The following is a 21,904-nucleotide window of genomic DNA, read 5'->3' on the forward strand; positions in this document are numbered from 1 at the left end:
TTATGACATATAATGATGCTAGAAAAGGTGATTGAAATTATCATTGATCAAAATTGTGCACCTGGTAGCATTCAAACTTCACAAATTATTTCTTTTATCATTTACCTACTCGAGGATGAGCAGGAATTAAGCTTGGGGATGCTGATACGTCTCCAACGTGTCAATAATTTATGAAGTATTCATGCTATTATATTATCCATCTTAGATGTTTTATATGTATTTATATGATATTTTATACTCCCTCCGTTCCTAAATATAGGGTGTATAGTTTTTGCCACGGAAATTAAAGAACGCAAATGGAGGGAAAATTTCACAAGTTTGGGGCAAGATTACACCTGATTAATTGACATGAGAAAATAGATGAACTTGCCTGATATAAGGAAATTTAATCAAATCCCTAAAAAAAAGTTATCCAAACGAGTGGTGCAACGCAACACACCTTATATTTCGGATTTTTTCTCAAAAATCTATACACCTTATATCAAGGAACGGAGGGAGGATGATTTTTGGGACTAACCTATTAACCTAGAGCCCAGTGCCAGTTTCTATTTTTTCCTTGTTTTTGAGTATCGCAAAAAAGGAATACCAAACGGAGTCCAATTGACGTGCCAATTTTTGATGATTTTTTATGAACCAAAAGAAGCCCCCGGAGTAAAAGAGTTGGGCCAGAAGAGTCCCGGGCTGTCCACGAGGGTGGGGGCGCGCCCACCCCCCTGGGCGTGGGCCCCTATCTCGTGGACGACTCGGAGACCCCCCCTGACGTGAAACCGACGCCAAAAATTCCTATAAATACATAAACCCCTAGAAAATAACCTAGATCGGAAGTTCTGCCGCCGCAAGCCTCTGTACCCACGAGAAATCAATCTAGGCCCTCTCTGGCACCCTGCCGGAGGGGGGCCATCATCACCGGAGGCCATGAAGGAGGATCCCGGAGGGGCCATCTTCGCCATGAAGGCCAAGGACCAGAGGGAGAACCTCTCCCCATCTAGGGGGGAGGCCTTGGAGGAGGAAGCACAAGGGGGGAGCCTCTCCTCCTCTCTCTCTCGGTAGGGCCGGAGTGCCATCGGGAGGGGAATCATCGCCGCGGTGATCGTCTTCATCAACATCACCATCCTCATCTCTTTTACGCGGTCCACTCTCCCGCACCCCGTTGTAATCCCTACTTGAACATGGTGCTTTATGCCACATATTATGATCCAATGATGTGTTGCCATCCTATGATGTTTTGAGTAGATATCCTTTGTCTTTGGGTTGATTGATGATCTAGATTGGTACGAGTTGTATGTTTTTTTGGCGCTGTCCTATTGTGCCCTCCGTGTCGCACAAGCGTGAGGGATTTCCACTGTAGGGTGTTGCAATACGTTCATGATTCGCTTATAGTGGGTTGCTTGAGTGACATAAGCATAAACCTGAGTAAGGGGTTGTTGTGTATGGGATAAAGGGGACTTGATGCTTTAATGTTATGGTTGGGTTTTACCTTAATAATCTTTAGTAGTTGCGGATGCTTGCTAGAGTTCCAATCATAAGTGCATATGATCCAAGAAGAGAAAGTATGTTAGCTTATGTCTCTCCCTCATATGAAATTGCAATGATGACTACCGGTCTTGTTAACGATTGCCTAGGATAATTCCGCACACCGACCCATCATTATTCCACTCTCGCTATTTATAATATTTAGCAATATATTCTAACTTTATGATAACAGCACCTACTTTTATGTTTTAGCTCTCCGATATCATGCAAAGCTATCCTCTTCATACACTAGTAGAAAAAGGACCTAATGTGAGACACATTAGTGCCGGTTTGATTTTGGCCCGGTACTAATGGTACCATTAGTGCCGGTTCGTGTTGAACCTTTAGTACCGGTTTGTGCCACGAACCGGTACTAAAGGGGTGGTGGCAGGCTGGCATCAGGCCGGGGCCCCACGATCACCTTTAGTACCAGTTCGTGGCACAAACCGGTACTAAAGGGCTAACCTTTAGTACCGGTTCGTGCCATGAACCGGGACTAAAGGGGTCTGACCTATAGTCCCGGTTGGACACACAAACCGGTAGTATAGGGCAATTTCCAAACTCTACCCCCCCCCCCCGTGTATCGCCATTTCAGTTTTGAAAAAATCAAAATAAAATGATAAAAACTTCAAAAAATAAAATCCTTCGAGAGGTAGTTATATTACTACATCTACTAGTTAGGAAAATTTGAAAACTTCAATTTGGACATGTTTTGCAAAAAGTGTAGGGAAAATGTAAAACGGCTATAACTTTTGCATACGATGTCAGAAAAAACGTATAATATATTAAAAAATTCAGCACGAAAATCCACATCCGATTTTGAGCGCCTACGGCCTGTTTGCAATATTTTAGAATCCTCAAATTCCAAAAGGAAAAAAAGATATGCTCAAATTTCAGTTTTTTGGTTAAATCTGGTCAAACTATGGTCAAACTACTTATTCAAGAAGTATTAATGTTACTACATAATTATTCAAGAATATTAGAGTTACTAAATAATTATTTCAATTTTTTGAATTTTGGTCAAATCTGGTGAAACTATGGTCAAATTGTGGTCAAACTATGGTCAAACTGTGGTCAAACTTATTTAAGAAATATTAGTGTTACTAAATAATTACTGTTTTTTAGAATAATAGTTTCAAACTCAAACGATGAAACGTGTGACCTAATGCTCAAGCTAAACTGCTGAGAGTTAATAGGATTGACAGCTTACATTTGTTAGGAAAACAACAAGTGTAGACTTGGAAAGTAGAGGGAATAGACTCCGAAGTTAAGCGTGCTCAGGCTGGGGGAGTGAGAGGATGGGTGACCGGCCGGGAAGTTAGACGATTTGGAATGAGTGATCCACACTTGAGTAGTTAAGAGGAGTGATTAGAGACTAAATCATCAAATAATTCAGAAAATTGAAAATCGAAAAAAATTCAATTTTTTTTATACCAACCGGTACTAAAGGTCCCCCATACCACGGCGCGAGCTCACGCCACGTGGTGGGCCATTAGTGGCGGTTCGTGCCGAACCGGTACTAAAGGGGGGGCTTTAGTCTCCACACTTTAGTGCCGGTTGCAGAACCGGCACTAAAGGCCCTTACGAACCGGTGATAAAGCTCCGTTTTCTACTAGTGATACCCACAACGTAGTTTTATTTCTCGTTTCTAGTTGGAAGCAAACGTTCGGTGTACGTAGAGTCGTATCAGTGGCAGATAGGGCTAGAGAGAATATTGATCTTACCTTTAGCTCCTTGTGGGTTCGACACTCCATACTTATCACTTCCACCATTGGGAATTGCTACGATGATTCCCTGCACTTGGGGATTATCAGTTATCTTGAATCAACCCAGTATGCTTAGCCTTCATGTCACAAGTAAAACTATAAAAGATTGTGACATTGGCAAATAGGACTATTCACAATTAGAGAGGAAACAAAAGAGGAGGATCTAAGCATTGAAATGGTTTAAATGTGCAATATTCAAGATTTCAATGAGAGCCCCTCGTGACTTGCTCAATTGAAGCATGAATGGTTTACCATAAAGTTACTTTTTCCTTCGCTAAAGAATGGATCACTAAAGGTGTGGAAGCCTCTATGATCATCTTACCGATGAAAGTGTGTGAGTGTTCACCATGACTCTGTATATGTTATAGTTCTCGACTCGATGAAATACACTCACTCATTTTTACTTATATGTGCTTCATGAACCAGATAACCTTGTCCCTGCAAGTCGTGGTATTTTTCTCAGGTAAGAGCAAAACTTTAAGTGTGGAAAAGTTGACGAGTCCAAATCTGCACCATATTTTATTTATTATTTTGTATAATAATCATACAATTTTTGAATTTTATTGCATTCACGCACCTTCTTTTTGTTTGATTCACCTACGATCTTTGCGGGGGAAAGAATCAAGGCTTTAAAGGAGAAAAAAGATACAAGGGTGAAAATCGCGCTAATTGGCTTGATAATAACATGTTAAACAAAGCAAAGGTTAGCTGGGAGAAAGAGCAAGCGCTCAAGTGCCTCTGAGAGAGCAGACAACGCCTAGTACGAGTGCAAGCACTTGTACCAAGCGACGCCTCCTCCCATGAATCAACTACTTCACCCCCATTCGTTCGGGTCATGTAGAGGAGACACATAGAGAATAAAACCCACACTAGAACCAAGAACCCTAGCCTCTAGAAGGGACCAAAATTCGACAAAGGGCGTACCATGCTATCAACCCAATCAGGAAGACTCTGGCATCAACAATCATCATGGCCATCACCCACCTATTAATCTCTTTGTAATACCAAAACCCTCGGTGGATTCATAGGTGTGTTACATCGTTATTCCATACATGATTGCCACGACTATTATGATGATGCTTCTTTTCTCTATGTTTGAGTAGACCCCCTAGTTCTCACGGATATGGAGAAACCCTAGTATGTTTAGCTGTTGAACACTGATAGGATACGAGATCTTATTATGTGTGTTGTTAATGATCTTCACGATGTTGGATGAAGTCGGCCACTCAACACTTGCATATAGGGACGTGGATGATGTTACTATCACTATGAAGGTGGGTTAAGGAGGCGCCGCGGTGATAGAAGGCACCTCCCGTCTTTGTTGGCCTATTATAGAGGATTACCAGAGACCATCTTTAGCCACGTCCACTAGGAGAACCTTAATAACCATTATGGTAATCAGAATTTGGAGAGGACCAGTGGAAGTGTATGTGATATGTGGTTGATGCATGTATGCGGTATTTGTACTTGACTCTGCCCACTTATAGAAACGATATGAGGTGGCTTAGTGATCCGAACCTAAAATTAAGCATTCGCGTAATTACGTTAGATACACTAATGGTGAATGTAGACTCCATGAGAGCAGCTAGCCTTATTGTTGATTTCAATCGCTTTCATTTGCTCTCCTATTCTTTTACTTTACTTGTGCACTTTTAATTTCAGTTGCCAAACACTCGCAATATTTCAACCTCCGTATTCTCTTTGCTTTGGTCCTCAATTAACTTGCATGCATATTGCAATAAACCCATACAAGAGATAAAGATCACTTCATGTGTTCCTATGGGACTGATACTCTTACTTCAAAATAATCTACAACTAAACTATATGCACTTGCAGGAAATCAGTGTACAAATGGTGATCTAGGGATTGAGAATAATATCTAGGTTATCTCTCTATCGACTAGGTTAGCCCACGCTTATATGGGGATGTCGGGGTATAGGGTTTACAAGATCCTAGTAGGTTAGGGCTGCGGAGGAGTCCTCCTTGTCATGTACTCCAAGTCTTTAGGATCCTTCTCTCTATTGGGACCATAGCCAGGACATTGGCCCAGGGCGTAAACTGACTTAGGGGCCATGGGACAACCTACTTGTGCCGGCTTTTGGCATGATGAGACATTCTGGGCCATAACACTTCAGGGGTCATACATAAAGCCTTGAGAAAACGAAGTGCAATAAATGGTCGATTGGTGGCGTCATTCCATTCGGAAAGGAGACCACAAGAAGCTATGAAGCCAATAGAAAGGTCAAAAATGGTTGACCTCTCACAATCAAGGACCAAATGCACTTCAAAGAGAGCCTATTTCATGTGAATATATAGGAAACAAGGAGGCTTCAGTTAGGTTGACATGCATGGGCATATTGCAATGGCTCGCTGGCTCCACTCCATAATTAACACAAACAAACAACTAGATGACACCCCTCGTATTATTCATGGTAACTTGTAGGAGTAAATTTTCTCGAGAAATTGATATAAAAATTGGATACGAGTAGGCCTGAAAAGGATTGAAGTATCCAAGAACACACACATCATGCCATGATAACACAATTAATAAACATGTGGTGTGGTAAATGGATGAGATGTAATGAAAGACAATCTTATAGAATACTTTTAATTTGCTTGCCACAATGTACAATGCATGACTTACGCGATAAATAATGAGTATTGCATATACTGGAATAAATTTGTATCAGAATAGGCAAAAAAAACATTCAACTGGTTCGTTGAGCACTCCATAAATAAAACATTCAAAATTATACATAACAACTAATTTGCTAAAATCTGTTAGTAATGGCTATCTTGGAGTTAATGAGGAAGAGAAGATTGATGGAGAGTATGATTGAAAGGAAAGCCACGGAAGCTACAATTTTGAATCTTTTCAAACTAAAAGGGTTTATGAAAGATTAATTGACAAGTGATCAAAAAAATTGCTATTCTGCACTGAATGTTTCCAATCTAAATTTTCACTACACCATAAAAATATTAACGTTTGATACATCGCTTCCACAAGCTCGGGTTTAGACCACATACAAAAAAACAACGGTAAATACGTAAGGCTGTATGGATGAACCATGATGAAGCAATAAAAATCATTATGAGATAAGTAATCAACATGCCTCTAAACCAAAACTATATAATCAACAAACAAAGTTGTTGACCTATAACTTGATAAAGAGGCAAAGATGTCCAAACACCAGGATTCTGGTCGCCCTCCGCTGCCACGCCTTCTCATAAAATCAAAAAATGGCTAGCCATACGTAAGCATGTCAGCCTGCTCACATGATAAGTTGATGTGCCAGGCTCCATGGTAGAGTCCATGTGGAAGTCTTCTTTCTGATCGAATCGTACTTCTCGTCGCCCAAAGAGGTAATGGTGGATGCGGAGCAGAGAAAGATGCGGACTCATCGGTTGTGCCTCCTTTGACGATCTAGGATTCTGGTGACTTGCTATGAAACGGTGGGCCGACTCGCGTCCCAATGCCTAGAGAGCCTGGGGCACATTGGTAGGCGTGCCCGGGAGGTTCAGAGGAACCGCGGCCCCTCCCGCGTCCCAACCCTAGAGAAGCGTCGAAGGCGAGGATAACCGGTGGCCCGTAGTCATGGAGGAGGAACGAACTTCACACGAAAATTGCTAGTCATCAGCCATACTCTACTGTAGGTAAATAAAGTCATTTTAGAGGGATGGCCTGGCTTACATTAAAAAACATTTATCTCCCACCGATACCCATAGGTAGGAGGGGATAGGGCAATTGGCTGTTTGGAGAGTTTAGAATAGGAAGTGGAAAAAATTACTCCGTGATGCAAATTTATACTAGTATTTGGGTTTTTATATCGAGTTCAAATATGTACAAGCATATTTAAAGAATGGGCTGAAATGCAAAAAATCCAGTTGCTCTAAGGAAGAAATTATAAATGTTAAATCTGAAATTATAGCAAAATTTGTTTGGTACAGATAAACGTACTCTTTTGGCAGAGTGTCACAAAACATAACTTTTGGCTCACCACACTGCAAACAACGAGCCATCGGTGGTTGGCAGGGATTTGCAAGCTTCAATGCAGTTGGGTACGAGGCGCCGCCGGCGTTCCTCCGAGCCAGGCCCTGCCGGCGGAGCGGACTACCTCAGCGCCCTCCCCGAAGATCTCCTCCTCCTGGTCCTCGCCCGCCTCGGCTGCGCCGCCGCCGCCGCGCGCACGGGCCTCCTCTCCCGCCGATGGCGCGGCCTGTGGGCCCGCCTCCGCGACCTCTCCTTCCGGGGCCTCGCGTTCCCGTCGCTCCAGGCGGCGCTCGGCCGCGTATCCCGCCCCCCTCCCGCGGTCTCCCTCCTCGAGATCCACGTCCCCAGCCAGAACTGGCCCGAGGACGGGCCCGCCGCCGGCGCCGTCACCTCGCTGCTGCGCGCCGCCGCGCTGCTCGCGCCTGAGAAGCTCGTCTTCACTTTCCCGTTGGACTCACATCTGAGTTACGCGGGCGTCGACCTGCCGTGCTTCCACCGCGCCACCTCGATTGTGCTGGAGTGGATCCCCTTCGTCCTCGCCGGGGGCGAGTACCCCGCCCTTCAGACGCTGTCCATCAGGGGCTGCGAAGTTGACGACCTCGGTGCCTTGCTCTCCCTCTGCCCACACCTGCGCGCGCTCAGGCTCATTTGGCTGGGCGGCGACGACGACCGGACGACAGTCCACTCAACGTCGCTGCAGGAGCTTGTCATGGAGGCAATGTGGGCACGCCGAGTGGACATCGTTGCCCCCATGCTTAAGCAATTGACGGTGTCCTTGCACGCCTACGAGCAGGCGAGCATCTCCATCTTGGCACCAATGGTGGAGAAGGTCTCGTGGCAATGCCTCTATCAGAATAGAACTATTTGGTTTGGTCTTTGGTGCCTCGAGAAGCTGAGCCTACAGACGGCAGAGGCTCAGGAACAGCTCCCTTCTTTGCACATTCATGCCTGCAGTGTATGTGGCCTTTCCTGGTCAATTTACTGGAATAGCCGGCTAAACTAAACTATATGACTGATACCAATCTACCAAATTGCTTTTTCAGTGCTTGTTTGACTTTTCCAATGAAGAAGCCAACTTTGCAGAGGAGATAGAGAAGCACCTGGTTGCTGACTTCTCTGCTTTGGAGCTACATCTGACAACAACGGGCCATGTTTTTGGAGCATTTGTGTCACATCTTCTTGGGTTAAATTGGATCTGTAGTGTTATAACTTATAAGGAGGCTTAAGGTCGTCCTACAGTCATCACAGGTAATTCTGCGCTCTGCTTATATACCTCAGTAATACATCCCATACTAATCTACATATTTGGTTTCAGGATATAGATGTGTGCCATGCAGTTTGTCCTTGTCAGCCTACGAACTGGAGGACCCAAATTATCGCCTTGACTGCTCTTGAAGAAGTAGAAATAGATGGCTTTGAAGGAGAGGATCATGAGCTTGATTTCTTGAAACTGGTATTTAGTTGTGCACCAATGCTTAAAACAATGGTTGTGAAGCTGTCAGACGAGGTCTCGTCAGTTGATGATAGATGCACAAAAATATACGACATCTTCAGGGGGTATTCCTCTGTGAAATGCAATGTTTATATTATCTCTGGTAAGTATATGTTATGTGTGCATTATTTGCATGCTCTTAGATGCAACAAGAATACAAGTCAAGTAGTCAGTAATTTTCATGCATGTTGTGCGAAATGTCTATAGCTGTTGCAATGTGCCGTTCACATGCCAATTATAAGGTATCCAATTATCACCTTTATATGCTCCTACTAGTTATTACTAATACACAATGGCACGCTTTCAATGCGTGTTAGAGAAAAATATATGGTATATTGCTGCTGAAGTTGTGTGCGCATTCCCGTGTATTTGTAAAACTAAAGTTGAATGGCAGGTGGGTGAAAGTATTTGATACTGTACTTGTTATGTGGGCTTCCTTACCTTACTTTCCATTTTGCCTCAAGCAATCTTCTATATTGGCTATTGCCCTTTTTTTCTTTGCATCCATATTCGCTAACCAAAGGAAAGTTTCTTAACTAGTTGAAGTTAGTTGTATGTCTAAATTTCATCGGTCTTCAGGTTTGGCCGCCCCAAATTATGCAGTTACAGCTACATTCTGTTGAGCAAGTACTTTTCTATATTGTTCTCTCATGGGAGCATATACTGTGATTTATTTGCTAGTAACAACAACCATTATATAATAAATGGCTATGTTTGCATGTTATGATACTAACTGGAGCTGGTTTCAATTTGCCTCCACTGTAGGGGTAATGCATCACAGCGAAAATTGCCGGCTGACTTGATTCTCATCCTTACATGGACAAGATCATCCTTCCCCGTGCCGGACTGTTAGCTGGTTTCAGGATTCTGCTTGGTTGCTTCAACTAAAAAAAATGAGGTGTTGTTTTGGCAGTTCGCTGCTACTATAGGCTCAGAATGTTGCACTCTTAGTTATATTCAGTTGTCAAAGTCATTGTGCTCAACCGATACATGTCAGTCCTGATCTCCAAGTGGTTCTGTTAGGCCTATAATTTCAATTGCGTTATGTCTCCCTCTTCTCTGAACTACCGCACCCTATATGATGAACAGAGTTGCATATGTACTCATTCTAGCTCTTCCTTGGGTCACTTTGTAAAGTCGATGCTGACTTGTGAGAGTTTACTCGCAACTTCCGATTAGTAAAGTCGCAGACTGTACTCTATTGAACAAGTCGGATCCTTCACCTTCGTTGTTTGCTGTTGTTTGATGTCGCTATGTGTGGTTGCTGTTGTTTGATGTCGCTATGTGTTTATGCATAATCGAACATGTTGATTGTTGTACCAGTGCATGTAACAGCAAGACACGAGGAATGGTTTACTGATTGTCTCTGGCACCAAGACATCGAGGAATATCAACATTTCGGCGTGTATATTTTGAGCCAGGGATGAATATCATCTCTCCCGTATCGCCCTGAATTTCTAGGACAAGTCCAGCACCGAAGATGGCAGATCTTGCAGGGCCATTTTTGAACTGTATATATATGGGCACTAGGCAGATTATTGCGACTGAATTTATACAGGCGGTAGGCCTGCTTCTCAACTGTCGTTGAGCAAACAGGAGCTGCTACGGCCGTCTTCCATTGTACTCTATTCGTCCCACAATATAGAACGTTTTTGTAAGCCTGAACCTGTCAGTTAGATCGAATATAGCCAACGCCTTACTAGAACGCATTAGTAAAACTGAAAATCCTTTAGGCTTTAAGCAATCAGTCCTTGTCTGAAAACTTGAAACAGCACAAGTCATACGCTCTCTGAACAACTAAGTAGAATTCGTAACTTCTATAGTTCATCAGACTGGGCATGATTGCATACACGCTTGCACGTACAAGATCAAGGTAGCCAGAGAGGGAAAAAAAAAAGACGCGTGAAGCAAAATTTGCACTTGCACGATTGAATGGAATGAACTATTAATCCTCAATACCAGTTAATTCATATGTAAATAACCTGTATTAGTTTAGAAAATGTGAATGGGGATGTAGCTCAAATGGTAGAGCGCTTATATATGCTAATAAGAGGCAGGGGGATCGATACCTCCCATCTCCAATTCAAGTTTTAGGGGCAAAAAAGCAAGGGATGGAAGGTGAAAATTTCTTGGGCCACAGCCCACACTACACATATATTCCTAACAAGGAATATTTTTTTGCGAGAAAAATAACTAGAGATATATATTGAATAAAAAGAAAAACTAATTAGCAAGTACCATACCCTTGGGTGGTCTATATGTGCAGGTGCAGCAACGGCTGTGCATATTTTGAGCCACAGAACAAGATCCTAGAAATCCAGCACTAGGATGGCAAATCTTTACATAGCCAACCTTGAAGGGAGGGGAACTTTTGGTCTATGGGGTATATACACCCTATATAAAAAATAATTTATAATTTAGTAAATAAATAAAAATTCAAAAAATCTGATTTTTTAAATTAAACTTGACCTTCCATTGTATTTGTAAAAATAATCCACAAAAAGGAAAAAAGCCTTTGACTTCTTAAAAAATGGCCAAAATAGTGTGAATAGTGACCTATAATAGCAATAAATTTTGCGGACGAGACTGGTTGGATGGTTAGGATTCTAAACCCTGAATAAAATGTGTTTACAAATGTTCACATTGATGTTCTGTAATTTTTTTCTTTTTCTGTCTGCATATGTATTTTCCCTACTATGGATTAAAAATTTGCTTATACAGATTAGAAGGGACAAAACATTTCCTATTGTAGATTAGGACCAGATTTTTCCATTTTTGGCCAGCCGCTCCAGAAAGCTACGGAGCAGACGGCCACAGAACAAGATCCTAGAAATCCAGCACTAGGATGGCAAATCTTTACATAGCCAACCTTGAAGGGAGGGGAACTTTTGGTCTATGGGGTATATACACCCTATATAAAAAATAATTTATAATTTAGTAAATAAATAAAAATTCAAAAAATCTGATTTTTTAAATTAAACTTGACCTTCCATTGTATTTGTAAAAATAATCCACAAAAAGGAAAAAAGCCTTTGACTTCTTAAAAAATGGCCAAAATAGTGTGAATAGTGACCTATAATAGCAATAAATTTTGCGGACGAGACTGGTTGGATGGTTAGGATTCTAAACCCTGAATAAAATGTGTTTACAAATGTTCACATTGATGTTCTGTAATTTTTTTCTTTTTCTGTCTGCATATGTATTTTCCCTACTATGGATTAAAAATTTGCTTATACAGATTAGAAGGGACAAAACATTTCCTATTGTAGATTAGGACCAGATTTTTCCATTTTTGGCCAGCCGCTCCAGAAAGCTACGGAGCAGACGGCCACTCTGTAGACGTGGCAAATCCAGGTGCTCGCATTTATCCTGAATTTATTTCAGGATTTTCAGCAATACGCTTTTAGTGAGAGGAGACGTTCCCGTCGACTACGAGACGCCTACGGTGACTTCGTAAAATTTCAAAATGACATCCCGGCTTAGTCTCTCAAAGGTGCTCATAAGGGTAGGATGTTCGTGTGTGCGTTCATAGGGATGAATGTAATGTATGCGCATATATATGAACCCTTGCATCTGTACTGTGTTAAAAAAATCAATAATTTTTTTTACCATGAAGTTAACGCTGGTTTTTTGTTTGTGAGAATTTATATACTAATGCAAAACAAAGTCAAGTTTATTCTTAAAAAAACTTCTATACTTTTTGGTAAATGCTATTGTTCAGTCGGCGGATAACACGCACTGCGCCCGCCGCCTCCTATGTCCAACACGTGTCCTTATCCTCTTATCCTTTCCTTACATATTCTCCGTCTCCTTACGCCCACTCGCAGCCATGGCTGCTGCTCAAGCACGCACGCCCGAGCTCCACTCCGGTCACCAGCAGCCTAGTTGGGCCGCTCCACACTCTGCTCTCGCCCTCCGTCGTTGCTCCAATCAGGATGCTTTTTTATATTTTTTGCAACAATGGCTTTGTTGCAAAAGTCCTCCCGCAACAATGACTTTGTTGCATAAATTTCTTGATTCACACCGCAAACGACATCATCTTTTCAGTGAAAAAAATTCTGCAACATTATTTATGTTGCAATCCTCCCGCAACAACATCTATGTTGCAAAAAAGGTGAAGACGGAAAAAAGATCCGCAACACCATCATCTTTGCAAAAGTCCTCCCGCAACATCATCTATGTTGCAAAAAATGTTGAAGTCAAAATTAAAAAATTGTGGCGAAAATAACACTTAGATGGTTTTGCAAGAAAGTAATTGTTGCATAGCCATTATCAATGTTTCAGGAAATGTGGAGGCTAATGTGCAACTAAAATTTGGGAGGCTCATTGCTCTGTTTTTTCACACAGGTGTTCATGTTTCAGAGTGGAACAGAGCTACTGTTTCAGAAACAGGATCTCACCGAGGATTGTTGATGGGATCTGCTCGATGGAGTTTCAGGAAACACCACCGGGGAACTTGTGAACCAAGTGGAAGATCCAGGTCGTGGCGGAAGCCCCCCGGCAACGCTTGAAGCTGAGAAAGATGGCCACGCCCGTTCTCCAAGCAGGGGTCCTCGGTGAGCTAGATTGGCGTCCGATCCCACCATCTCGCACGTGATGTGGTGTGCCATGGAGGCCTCCCACGTCCGCGGAGGCTGATTTTGCGGTGGTTGGGGGCGGCGCCGTGCTTGGCACATGTCTGTTGGGGCCGGGACAAAGCGCTTGTTTCTGCAACACGTCTATTGTTTCAGAAGAAAGCGTACGATAAAGTCCGATTGGTTCTTATTCTTCTGGCAAACAGAGAATGGAAGTGTATCGAGGATCGGTTTGAGAAGAAACTGAGTTGCTGGAAGGGCAAACTCATGTCATACGGAGGCCGATTGATTCTTATTAATTCGGTGCCTATGTTTCTCTTGTCTTTCTTCGAAGTCCCAGTTGGTTTTAGGAAAAGGCTGGACTTCTATCGATCCAGATTCTTCTGGAGAGCGATGAACTAAAAAGAAAATACATACTCGCCAAATGAGATATCATCTGTCGACCAAAGGACCGGGGGGCCTTGGCATTGAGAATCTTGAAGTCAAAAACAAATGTCTTCTCAGTAAGTGGCTGTATAAGTTATCAGTTGAGACTGATGCCACGTGGGCATAGATTCTCCGAAGTAAGTATCTGCAGTCCAAAACTTTGTCCCAGGTGACAGTGAGACCGACGGACTCGCCTTTTTGGAAGGGGCTCATGAGAGTCAAAGCAGCCTTCTTCAATAGGGCAAAGTTTATAATCGGTAATGGCACTACCACGCGTTTCTGGGAGGATACCTGGCTTGGAGAGACGCCGCTAGCGCTTCAGTATCCGTCCTTATATAGTATTGTTCAACGACGTGATGCTTATGTTGCAACGATACTGCAGTCCATCCCCCTTAATATTCATTTTAGGAGGACGCTTGTTGGCAACCTATGGGAAGCGTGGCTTCATTTAGTGAGTAGACTGATGAAGGTTCAACTATCTCAACAGCCCGATCAGTTGTGCTGGAAGCTTACTAGGTCTGGAGAGTTCATAGTTAAATCGATGTATATCGATGTCATCAACTCTAGCGCCATTCCTAGTTCCGAATATGTTTGGAAAGTCAAAGTTCCTTTGAAAATTAAAGTGTTTATGTGGTTTGTACATAAACAAGTCATATTAACAAAGGATAACTTGGTAAAGGGCAACTGGACAGGATCTACTAGGTGCAGTTTTTGTGATCGGGATGAAACTATCAAACACCTTTTTTTTATTGCCCGTTGGCCAAAGTTTTGTGGCAGACGATGCACATTGCCTTTAACATTACTCCTCCGAATTCTGTCAGTACGTTATATGGAACGTGGCTTGTTGGGATAGAGTCCGAAATAGCTAGACACATTCGCGTAGGAGTATGTGCTTTACTGTGGGCAATTTGGAACTGCAGAAATGATTTGGCTTTTAACAGAACAACAAATATTCATTTTTTGCAGGTTATATTTCGAGCCACCGCGCTGATCCGTATGTGGTCGTTACTCACTCCAACGGAGGCCAGGGAGCGTTTGGTTACTGGATATGTCCGGTATGAGATGGTAGCATGGGATATCTTCAACCGGTTTGGATGACGGTCATATAATAGGATAGGCGATTAGTTTTCCTATCTTTGTTATGCTAGCCGGTTGAGGCCTCTTGGCTTTTGCGTTTTTGGCGTTGTGGCTTTTTTTAAGCTTGCCGTTACTTTTGTTTCAGACTATAAGACCTTGTTGAACCTATTTGCTTATTTATAAAGGTGGCCGGCATCGTTCTGATGCAGAGACCGGGGAGTCCCCTTTTCGAAAAAAACACACACATTAAACTAACAAGCACGCAGGCAAGTCCGACCACCATCATGGTTGTGTACATTTTGATTCTAGAAGATGATAATTTGTTTTCTCTTTCCGTGTACACCCATACTTCAGAGAATGATGTCTGAGTAAAATGGAGACACTGGCATGGCCACAAAATAGATGAACTGAATACTGTCACTGACAACACTGTAATGTTTGCCGAGACCAATATCCAAGATAAAACCGAGCAAACATAACTAATAGTTTCAGCAGAACAGCCACAACCTGGCGAGATCGAGATGTATGGTCGTCTTTCAGATATTTGGAATGAACCAAACCTGCTGGGGACAAAATACAGCATGCTTAGATGCATGAATCGAACGTCTGGCTTTCCAAGTCGTAAATCACTACCCCTTTCCAGCCCTGGAGACCAAAATTTTCTTCATGCGTCAGCCAAGGCGTGGCAAAGTAGACATGGTTGGGTCTTACCCCCGGACACCCTTCGGCACGCAAGCATACGGATTCACTCAACCCGACGAACACCGCGTGCTCCCGGATGGCCGTGGCGGAGCTCAGCCTGACGAGCCTGCGCTCCTCGACATCGACCTCAAACGCCTCAACAATGACCCTCCTGGGGTGATCGGAGCGCCGCTGGGTTCGTATCTCCAGGAGACCACCCCAGGGGGTGGACACCAGGAACCGGGTGAGAATCCTCCGGTGTCTTCCGTCCCCGTCGGCGATGATCGCCTGTTTGCCTGGTTGATGCGGCGGCCCTATGTCAAGATCCCATGCCTCGACCACCCCACGCATCGTCACCGTGTAGAATCTGCCGTTGTGGTGGGCACAATCGGCGTATGAATCCTTGCCCATCTCACAGGACTCGTCGTGGCATGCTGCCAGCGGTTCTCTCTTGCTCTCGCAAAAGAAATCTGATTATTGCCGTAGATGGCCATGGCAATATAGTCACTACCCTCGCCACCACTGTCATGAGATGGAGATGGATCGCATGACAACACCACCTTCTGGTAGAACCAGCGGCCAATGTAATCCGGAGGAGTGATAAGCTTGTCAAAATTACCATAACGATAACCAGCAATGCCTCCATAGTTGTGGTAGGCTCCGTCGACGCTTTCCAGATCAGTGATAGGCGGGAGAGGGATCGTGGCCAGCGTGAAGGGATTGCAGAGCAGAAGATTGGAGAGCTCGTCCGAGGCGATGAGTCAGCCATGGGAGGCTCCGCATCAGGTGAGGTCACGCACTCACGCCGGCCTTGGGGATGACTAACCACGTGCATCTTGCCGGGATCGAGGACGTTTTGGAACTCGCTGCCTTCCGTTCTCGTGAGACGCTCGGGATCGCAGGACACAAGCCATGGCATGCCGGAACGAGGGACGCCGGAAGCCGCCGCGGCGGAGCGCCATGAGGTGCAGACGGCTGACACGGCAAGTGCTCCCGGGAGCTCGAGGTGTTGCAGGATGCGGTCAAGAAGATCCCACGGACACCATGATGATCTGCCATGATGAAAAAGGACCAACTTGTATAGGAGCTCCGCGGGAGCAAATTTATACTATTACCTAGCGACCAAACTGTATTCGGCTCGGAATTCGACAAAATAGCTGACTTGTTTTCTTGCGACAGGGGTAGCACGATCCACGATCTGCGGGAGCAATTTGAACGCAGCCTTGTGATAAGGCCATCAAGTCATCAGAAAAAAAACCCTGCAGAATACGGTTATAAGGAAATCCTAGATTTTATTTCTCTTGATCCAACAGCCTAGCTCAGATGACCGTTAGATCTTGATCCAGCCGCCGAGTTCGCACACAAGCACGTAAGAGCAACTCCAACGCGCCGACCGAAACAGACGGCGATTTTGTCCGTTTGGGTCGGCCGCCCGCTTGACGTCTGTCCTGTTTATGATTTGGGTCGGCAGTGTGCCCAACGCCCGCAACCCATTTCATTTCCGCGCACAAATTTGAAAAGGCCCGTGGCCATAAATCATGCCAGCGGCCATGACATCGCCCAGAGCTCATGCCGGCCGGCATACAATGCCAGCTCCAAACAACACCACACAGTTCATGCTGGCGCACTTGCCAGCACACAAAAAGGGGCGGGAATTCGACCAGGCCATCTCGGCCATGGTCATGCCAGCACACTTGTCGGCATACAAAAAAGAGATGGCGCTCGCCGCCATAGATCACTTGTCGTCGAACTTGAGCATGTCGCCTTGCATCTTCTCGAACCACGGTCTCTTCCTCGGCGACACGGTGTTGAGGTCCACCTTCATGATCTCCACCCCCATCATCATGCTAGCGAGAGCCACTTCTTTCGCCTTGGCAGCGGCATCGAGGGCGTCGTCCATGGCGAGCGGCCGGGAGCACGCGCGGACGGGGGCGTTTTTTGGAAAGTGAAGGAAAATGGTAGACGAGTTGCCACCGACTGGCGGGCCCGGGGGAGTAGTTGACGCGTGGCGCACACGTCCGTCTCGTATCCGCATCGACGCAAATGAGGCTCAAAATTGGGCCGCGAATACGGACGAAAAGCGGAAGCGCGTCCATTTGAGTCGGGCCGACTTTTCTGTCCGCCGCGATTCAAACAGACGCGCGCTAACACAATGGGTCGACGCGTTGGAATTGCTCTAAGTTTACATGCTCCTGGAGCACCCATTGGTGTTGATGTGAAACAGGTCCACACTTGTCAGTTTGATGGCTCCTTTGATGTCCTTCAGTCATTTTCTGAAAAGAAACAACACAATTCGTACGTCTCTGAACAGCTCAACTCCTACAGATCATCAAACTGTCCATGACCACGCGATTGCACACACGCTTCCACGTACATGATTAAGGTAGCCAGAGAAAAAAATGTATGTGTATTTGCACTTGCAGGTTAATTCGCAATAACAGCTCACTAATATATGGTAGAGCGCTTAAGTATGCTAATAAGAGGAAGGGGGATCGATACCTCTCATCTCCAAATACAAATAGGTTGTTTTTTCCCTTTCGCCATGTTGTATTTTTTTTTCTTGCAAATACTTTCATCAGGGAAGGGTAATTCATCACCTTTTGGGAAACGTTTAACACTGGCTGACCGGCCGAAGCCAGCGCCGGTCTCCTCGCGTAGTGGGCTCAAAGCAGGTGGCCCACGCACCGCTTTGCGTTGCCCTTATCTCATCCACGGGACGCCCTCCTCCACTCATTTTTCCAACCCAAACACAATCTATCTTCCTCTTTCTCTGTGCTTCCTCCAAATAACACAAATCCATGGCAAAATAAATCACGCACAGCTTGCAGCTCCGGCGAGAGCAGCATCTGCTGGTCGCGAACACGCGCCACTCGCGCTCTGCCCCAGTAGCACGCCGCGTGCAGCTCTGGCGAGGGCAGCATCTACTCGCCGCGGCCTTCCCCAGCAGATGGCTTGCTGCAGACGAAGATATGCGCGCCCCGCTCCGCTCGCAGGAGAGGGCAACCTCCAACAGAAGATGATGCAACCTCGGCTCGGCAGAGCTACAATCATAGGCTCGCGGAGCTGCAACCAGCCACACAAATGCTGGAACCGGCGACGGCCGTGCTATGACGGCTTCGGCGGCGATCCAGCTTTGCTGAAACCAGCTACTTTTTTTTACTGGAACCATCATTAGTTTTTGCTACCACCCACCCACCCAAATTTTTGCTATCAGGTGATTTTTGCTACAACCGATGAACCATTTTGCTACAACCGTTTTAATTTTTGGTTACTACCGTTGTTTGTCGATTTTTGCTACATCCATCTTCTGTTTTTCCTGTTTTTTTTGCTACAACCATATTTTGATTTTGCTGGAACTGAAGACATTTTTTGCTACATCCACCCATAGCGGTGTTGCTCAACGGTGGCAATGAATTTTTTTTCTTGCTACAACCGTCTCGGATTTTTGCTACTACCGGAGATGCCATTTGCTACCACCGGAGTTTTTGCTATTACCAGTCTTCCTGGAAGCATCAGGAGTTTTTGTTACCCCCTTTATTTTTGTTTTGTTTTTGCTGAAACCATCCTAAAAATTTGCTACCAGCTTCTTTTGATTTTGCTGGAACCGGCATTTTTCGCTTCGGTGTCGGCGATGAAGGCGGGTGGTGTTCTGATTCGCCGCCGGCAGCGAGGCTGCGAGCGCCGACGACGAGCAAGGGCAGTGGTGGTCCAAGCGAGAGCAGCGCAAGCCAGCGTGCGGGATCCCGCGAGCGGCGGCGGCGCTTGCTTTTTTCTCCTCTTTTTTCCGTGGGGGAGGATGACGATAGAAAATGCGGGGCAGATCTGATGGTTTCGCTCGTCCAGATCGAGCGGCTCTAGTTTGACCGGCCGAAACGTTCCGCCGGTGCGCCGGCGCAGAGTACTGCCCTTTATTTAAAAACCATCATAACCTGTTTTTTCCCTTTCGTCATGTCGTATTTTTTCTCTTATAAATACTTTCATCGGGGAAGGGTAATTCGTCACCTTTTAGGAAAAATGGCAGTTACCCTGCATTCATTAAGAAAAAAAGAGTTGCTCAGTTAATTGAGGAAAACCGAGCCAAAAAATCATGTTGCCCGGTTGATTATGGAGAACCGGGCGAAAATCATCACAACGGCTAAGCAGCACAGATAAGATCCCACACACACCACCCCAAAGAGGGTCTGGTCGAGATAGCACACACGTGTCATCGTCATCACTCCTTCCCTAGAGGCGTCATCTTCATCCCTAAACCCTGAGCAAACGACTCCGACTGCACCGAAGGCGGTCCCTCGTCAACCCAACCCACACCGAAGAGGCCGTGTGGAGATGCATGAAGGTCCGCATCAAACCTAGCCACAGGCGACCAGGCAGCGCAACTCCAACTCTGGCGAAGAACCACGAAGGAGAACTAGGCATGGCTGGCGTGGCAGAATATCATCGAATGAATCATCTGCTGCCCATCATTGTACAACACCAGGGCCCCGCCACCACAGTTTCAACTTCGCAACAACAAACCAACGGAGGCAAGATGGGCTGGGCTCATCTTTTTAGGGTTGCAAATATCGATCGGTGACGCTAGATGGGCTGGGACGAGGATCCGTAGCATGGAAGATTGGACACATAGGCCTAACAGTTGGCCCACGGAAGAAGTTGAATTTGTGGCCTTCAATTTCATTTTCAGCTTTGAACATGAATAATTTAATACAGAACTTTCTCAAAAAAAATCATATAGAAGAAACTGCCCACTTGGGAAGTGTGAAATTCATTTTGAAAAATATGTTCCATAGTCTTCTTTTTGGTAAGTAACACATCATCAAGAAAGTTGTGTTCCAAATGTTGCTCTAAAGACGCGCCAATGCCCTAAATTATTTGTGCTAGTTGGGTGCACGATTCATTTGTACGGGAAAAAAATCCTGTAATATATTAATCAAATGGTCATTTTATTTTCTGAACATGTGTCTTGGGCCAGTGGTACTCAAATAATTTTCACGTAGCAAGGCATATCAACCTAATGGTGTTTTGCACTCTCCCACTTGCTTCCTCTGCAGGCATCACTGTCCTTTCTCCTTCTCGCCATGTAACAAGACATGGTGTCAACTTCCCCCGCCTTCCGTATATATTTGCCTCTTGTGAAAACTACCCCAATCTTTGTCGTCGCTTTACTTCGATGTCATCCAAACTATGTCATTTCGCCATCATCTGCTCACCTTATGTAACTAGTATATCTCCGCCATAACTCACAGTCATGTCTGCTTGCCATAGCATTGTAATGATGAGAGGGGCTAAGTGGCTGTTTGGATTGGAGCCTATAGATGCCTCATCAAAAAATTAGCATTGACCAAACTCGGGCCACCTGTTTGGTTGGGAACCAATTTTTTGGCATGACCAAAATGCATGCGCTTTTGCAGTTTAGTTTTTCGCCAACTTAAGGATGGAACAAGGGCGGTTGGATAGTGTGCGAATTTTTTTGGCATCTCCGTGATTTGGTAGGGCTCGCCAGAGCAGCATCGAAACACACTCTATAGGTAATTGTAAGTATGTTTCCGTCGCTCAACCACAACAACAAAGATGCAATCGGCTTCATTTCCGGCTTTGCTCGAGTCCATGTCTAAGAGGCAAGGCTCATCATGTCCACCACATCCAGTATAGGCTAGAGAGATGTGGTTGAGGAATTTTCCGCGCTTGCGCCAACGTCCAAAAATCCGAAAAAGGTTTGCATCAAACGCGCCACAAAACCAGGAATGGTGGACGTGCCTAGCTACCCACCACATCATCATGCATCAAAAGATAAATTTCAACGTAAGTTCAAATGAGCTACTTCCTCCGTTCCAAATGAACTAAAACCACGACAAGTAATTTGGAACAGAGGGAGTATGAAATTCGGCCAACGGCGTAGGATCTGATCTGGTGGAGCAACGGGGTGCATGCGTGCCACCCTGCTCACTTACATATTGGACCAGGACAAATGGGCTGGCCGACGTGGACGGGATCCCGGAAATGACGTGGTGTGGGGAATACGTTCGCCTCCCTGTCTCCAGATCTGTAGAACCTGGTGTGGGTCTGAAACAGTACCCGGATCGATCAGATGAGGGATGAGAATGTGGAGTAGGGTAATTCAGTGGCCGTATGTCGTCAGCCATGAGCAACGACGGATGGTGTGATGTGCGTGCGCGCATGTGACGGGGCTCCTAAAACCATGTGTGCTCCCACTGTTTCTGTTTGCACATGCATGGCTGATCTGACGAGACCGAGAATGTTTAGAGCATCTCCAGCCGTTGGTCCCCCCAAAAAGCATTTTTTCCGCCGCTTGGGGCTGCCGGTGAAAAGTTTGGCCTGGGAGGGTAAAATTTTCCACTCGTTGCACCCCCACGAGCAGTGTTGAGCT

At 45.1% G+C, this 21,904-nt stretch overlaps 1 protein-coding gene across 1 annotated transcript; it reads left to right on the forward strand.

Annotated features, from left to right (window-relative positions):
- Positions 1 to 7,269: 7,269 nt before the first annotated feature.
- LOC109760435 (uncharacterized) lies at positions 7,270 to 10,011 on the forward strand. Its single transcript, XM_020319259.4, has 4 exons — positions 7,270 to 8,224; positions 8,313 to 8,517; positions 8,585 to 8,864; positions 9,527 to 10,011. Exons 1-2 carry the CDS (start codon positions 7,328 to 7,330, stop codon positions 8,493 to 8,495), a joined length of 1,080 nt encoding a protein of 359 aa, XP_020174848.1. The 5' UTR covers positions 7,270 to 7,327; the 3' UTR covers positions 8,496 to 8,517; positions 8,585 to 8,864; positions 9,527 to 10,011.
- The last annotated feature ends 11,893 nt before the right edge of the window (positions 10,012 to 21,904 follow it).

Source organism: Aegilops tauschii, chromosome 7 (genome assembly GCF_002575655.3).
Source record: "Aegilops tauschii subsp. strangulata cultivar AL8/78 chromosome 7, Aet v6.0, whole genome shotgun sequence".
NCBI lineage: Eukaryota > Viridiplantae > Streptophyta > Magnoliopsida > Poales > Poaceae > Aegilops > Aegilops tauschii.

Coding starts and splice junctions, on each gene's coding strand:
- LOC109760435 (XM_020319259.4), top strand. CDS start 7,328: ATGCAGTTGGGTACGAGGCGCCGCCGGCGTTCCTCCGAGCCAGGCCCT. Junction 8,225..8,312: donor TGCACATTCATGCCTGCAGT/GTATGTGGCCTT, acceptor TTGCTTTTTCAG/TGCTTGTTTGACTTTTCCAA.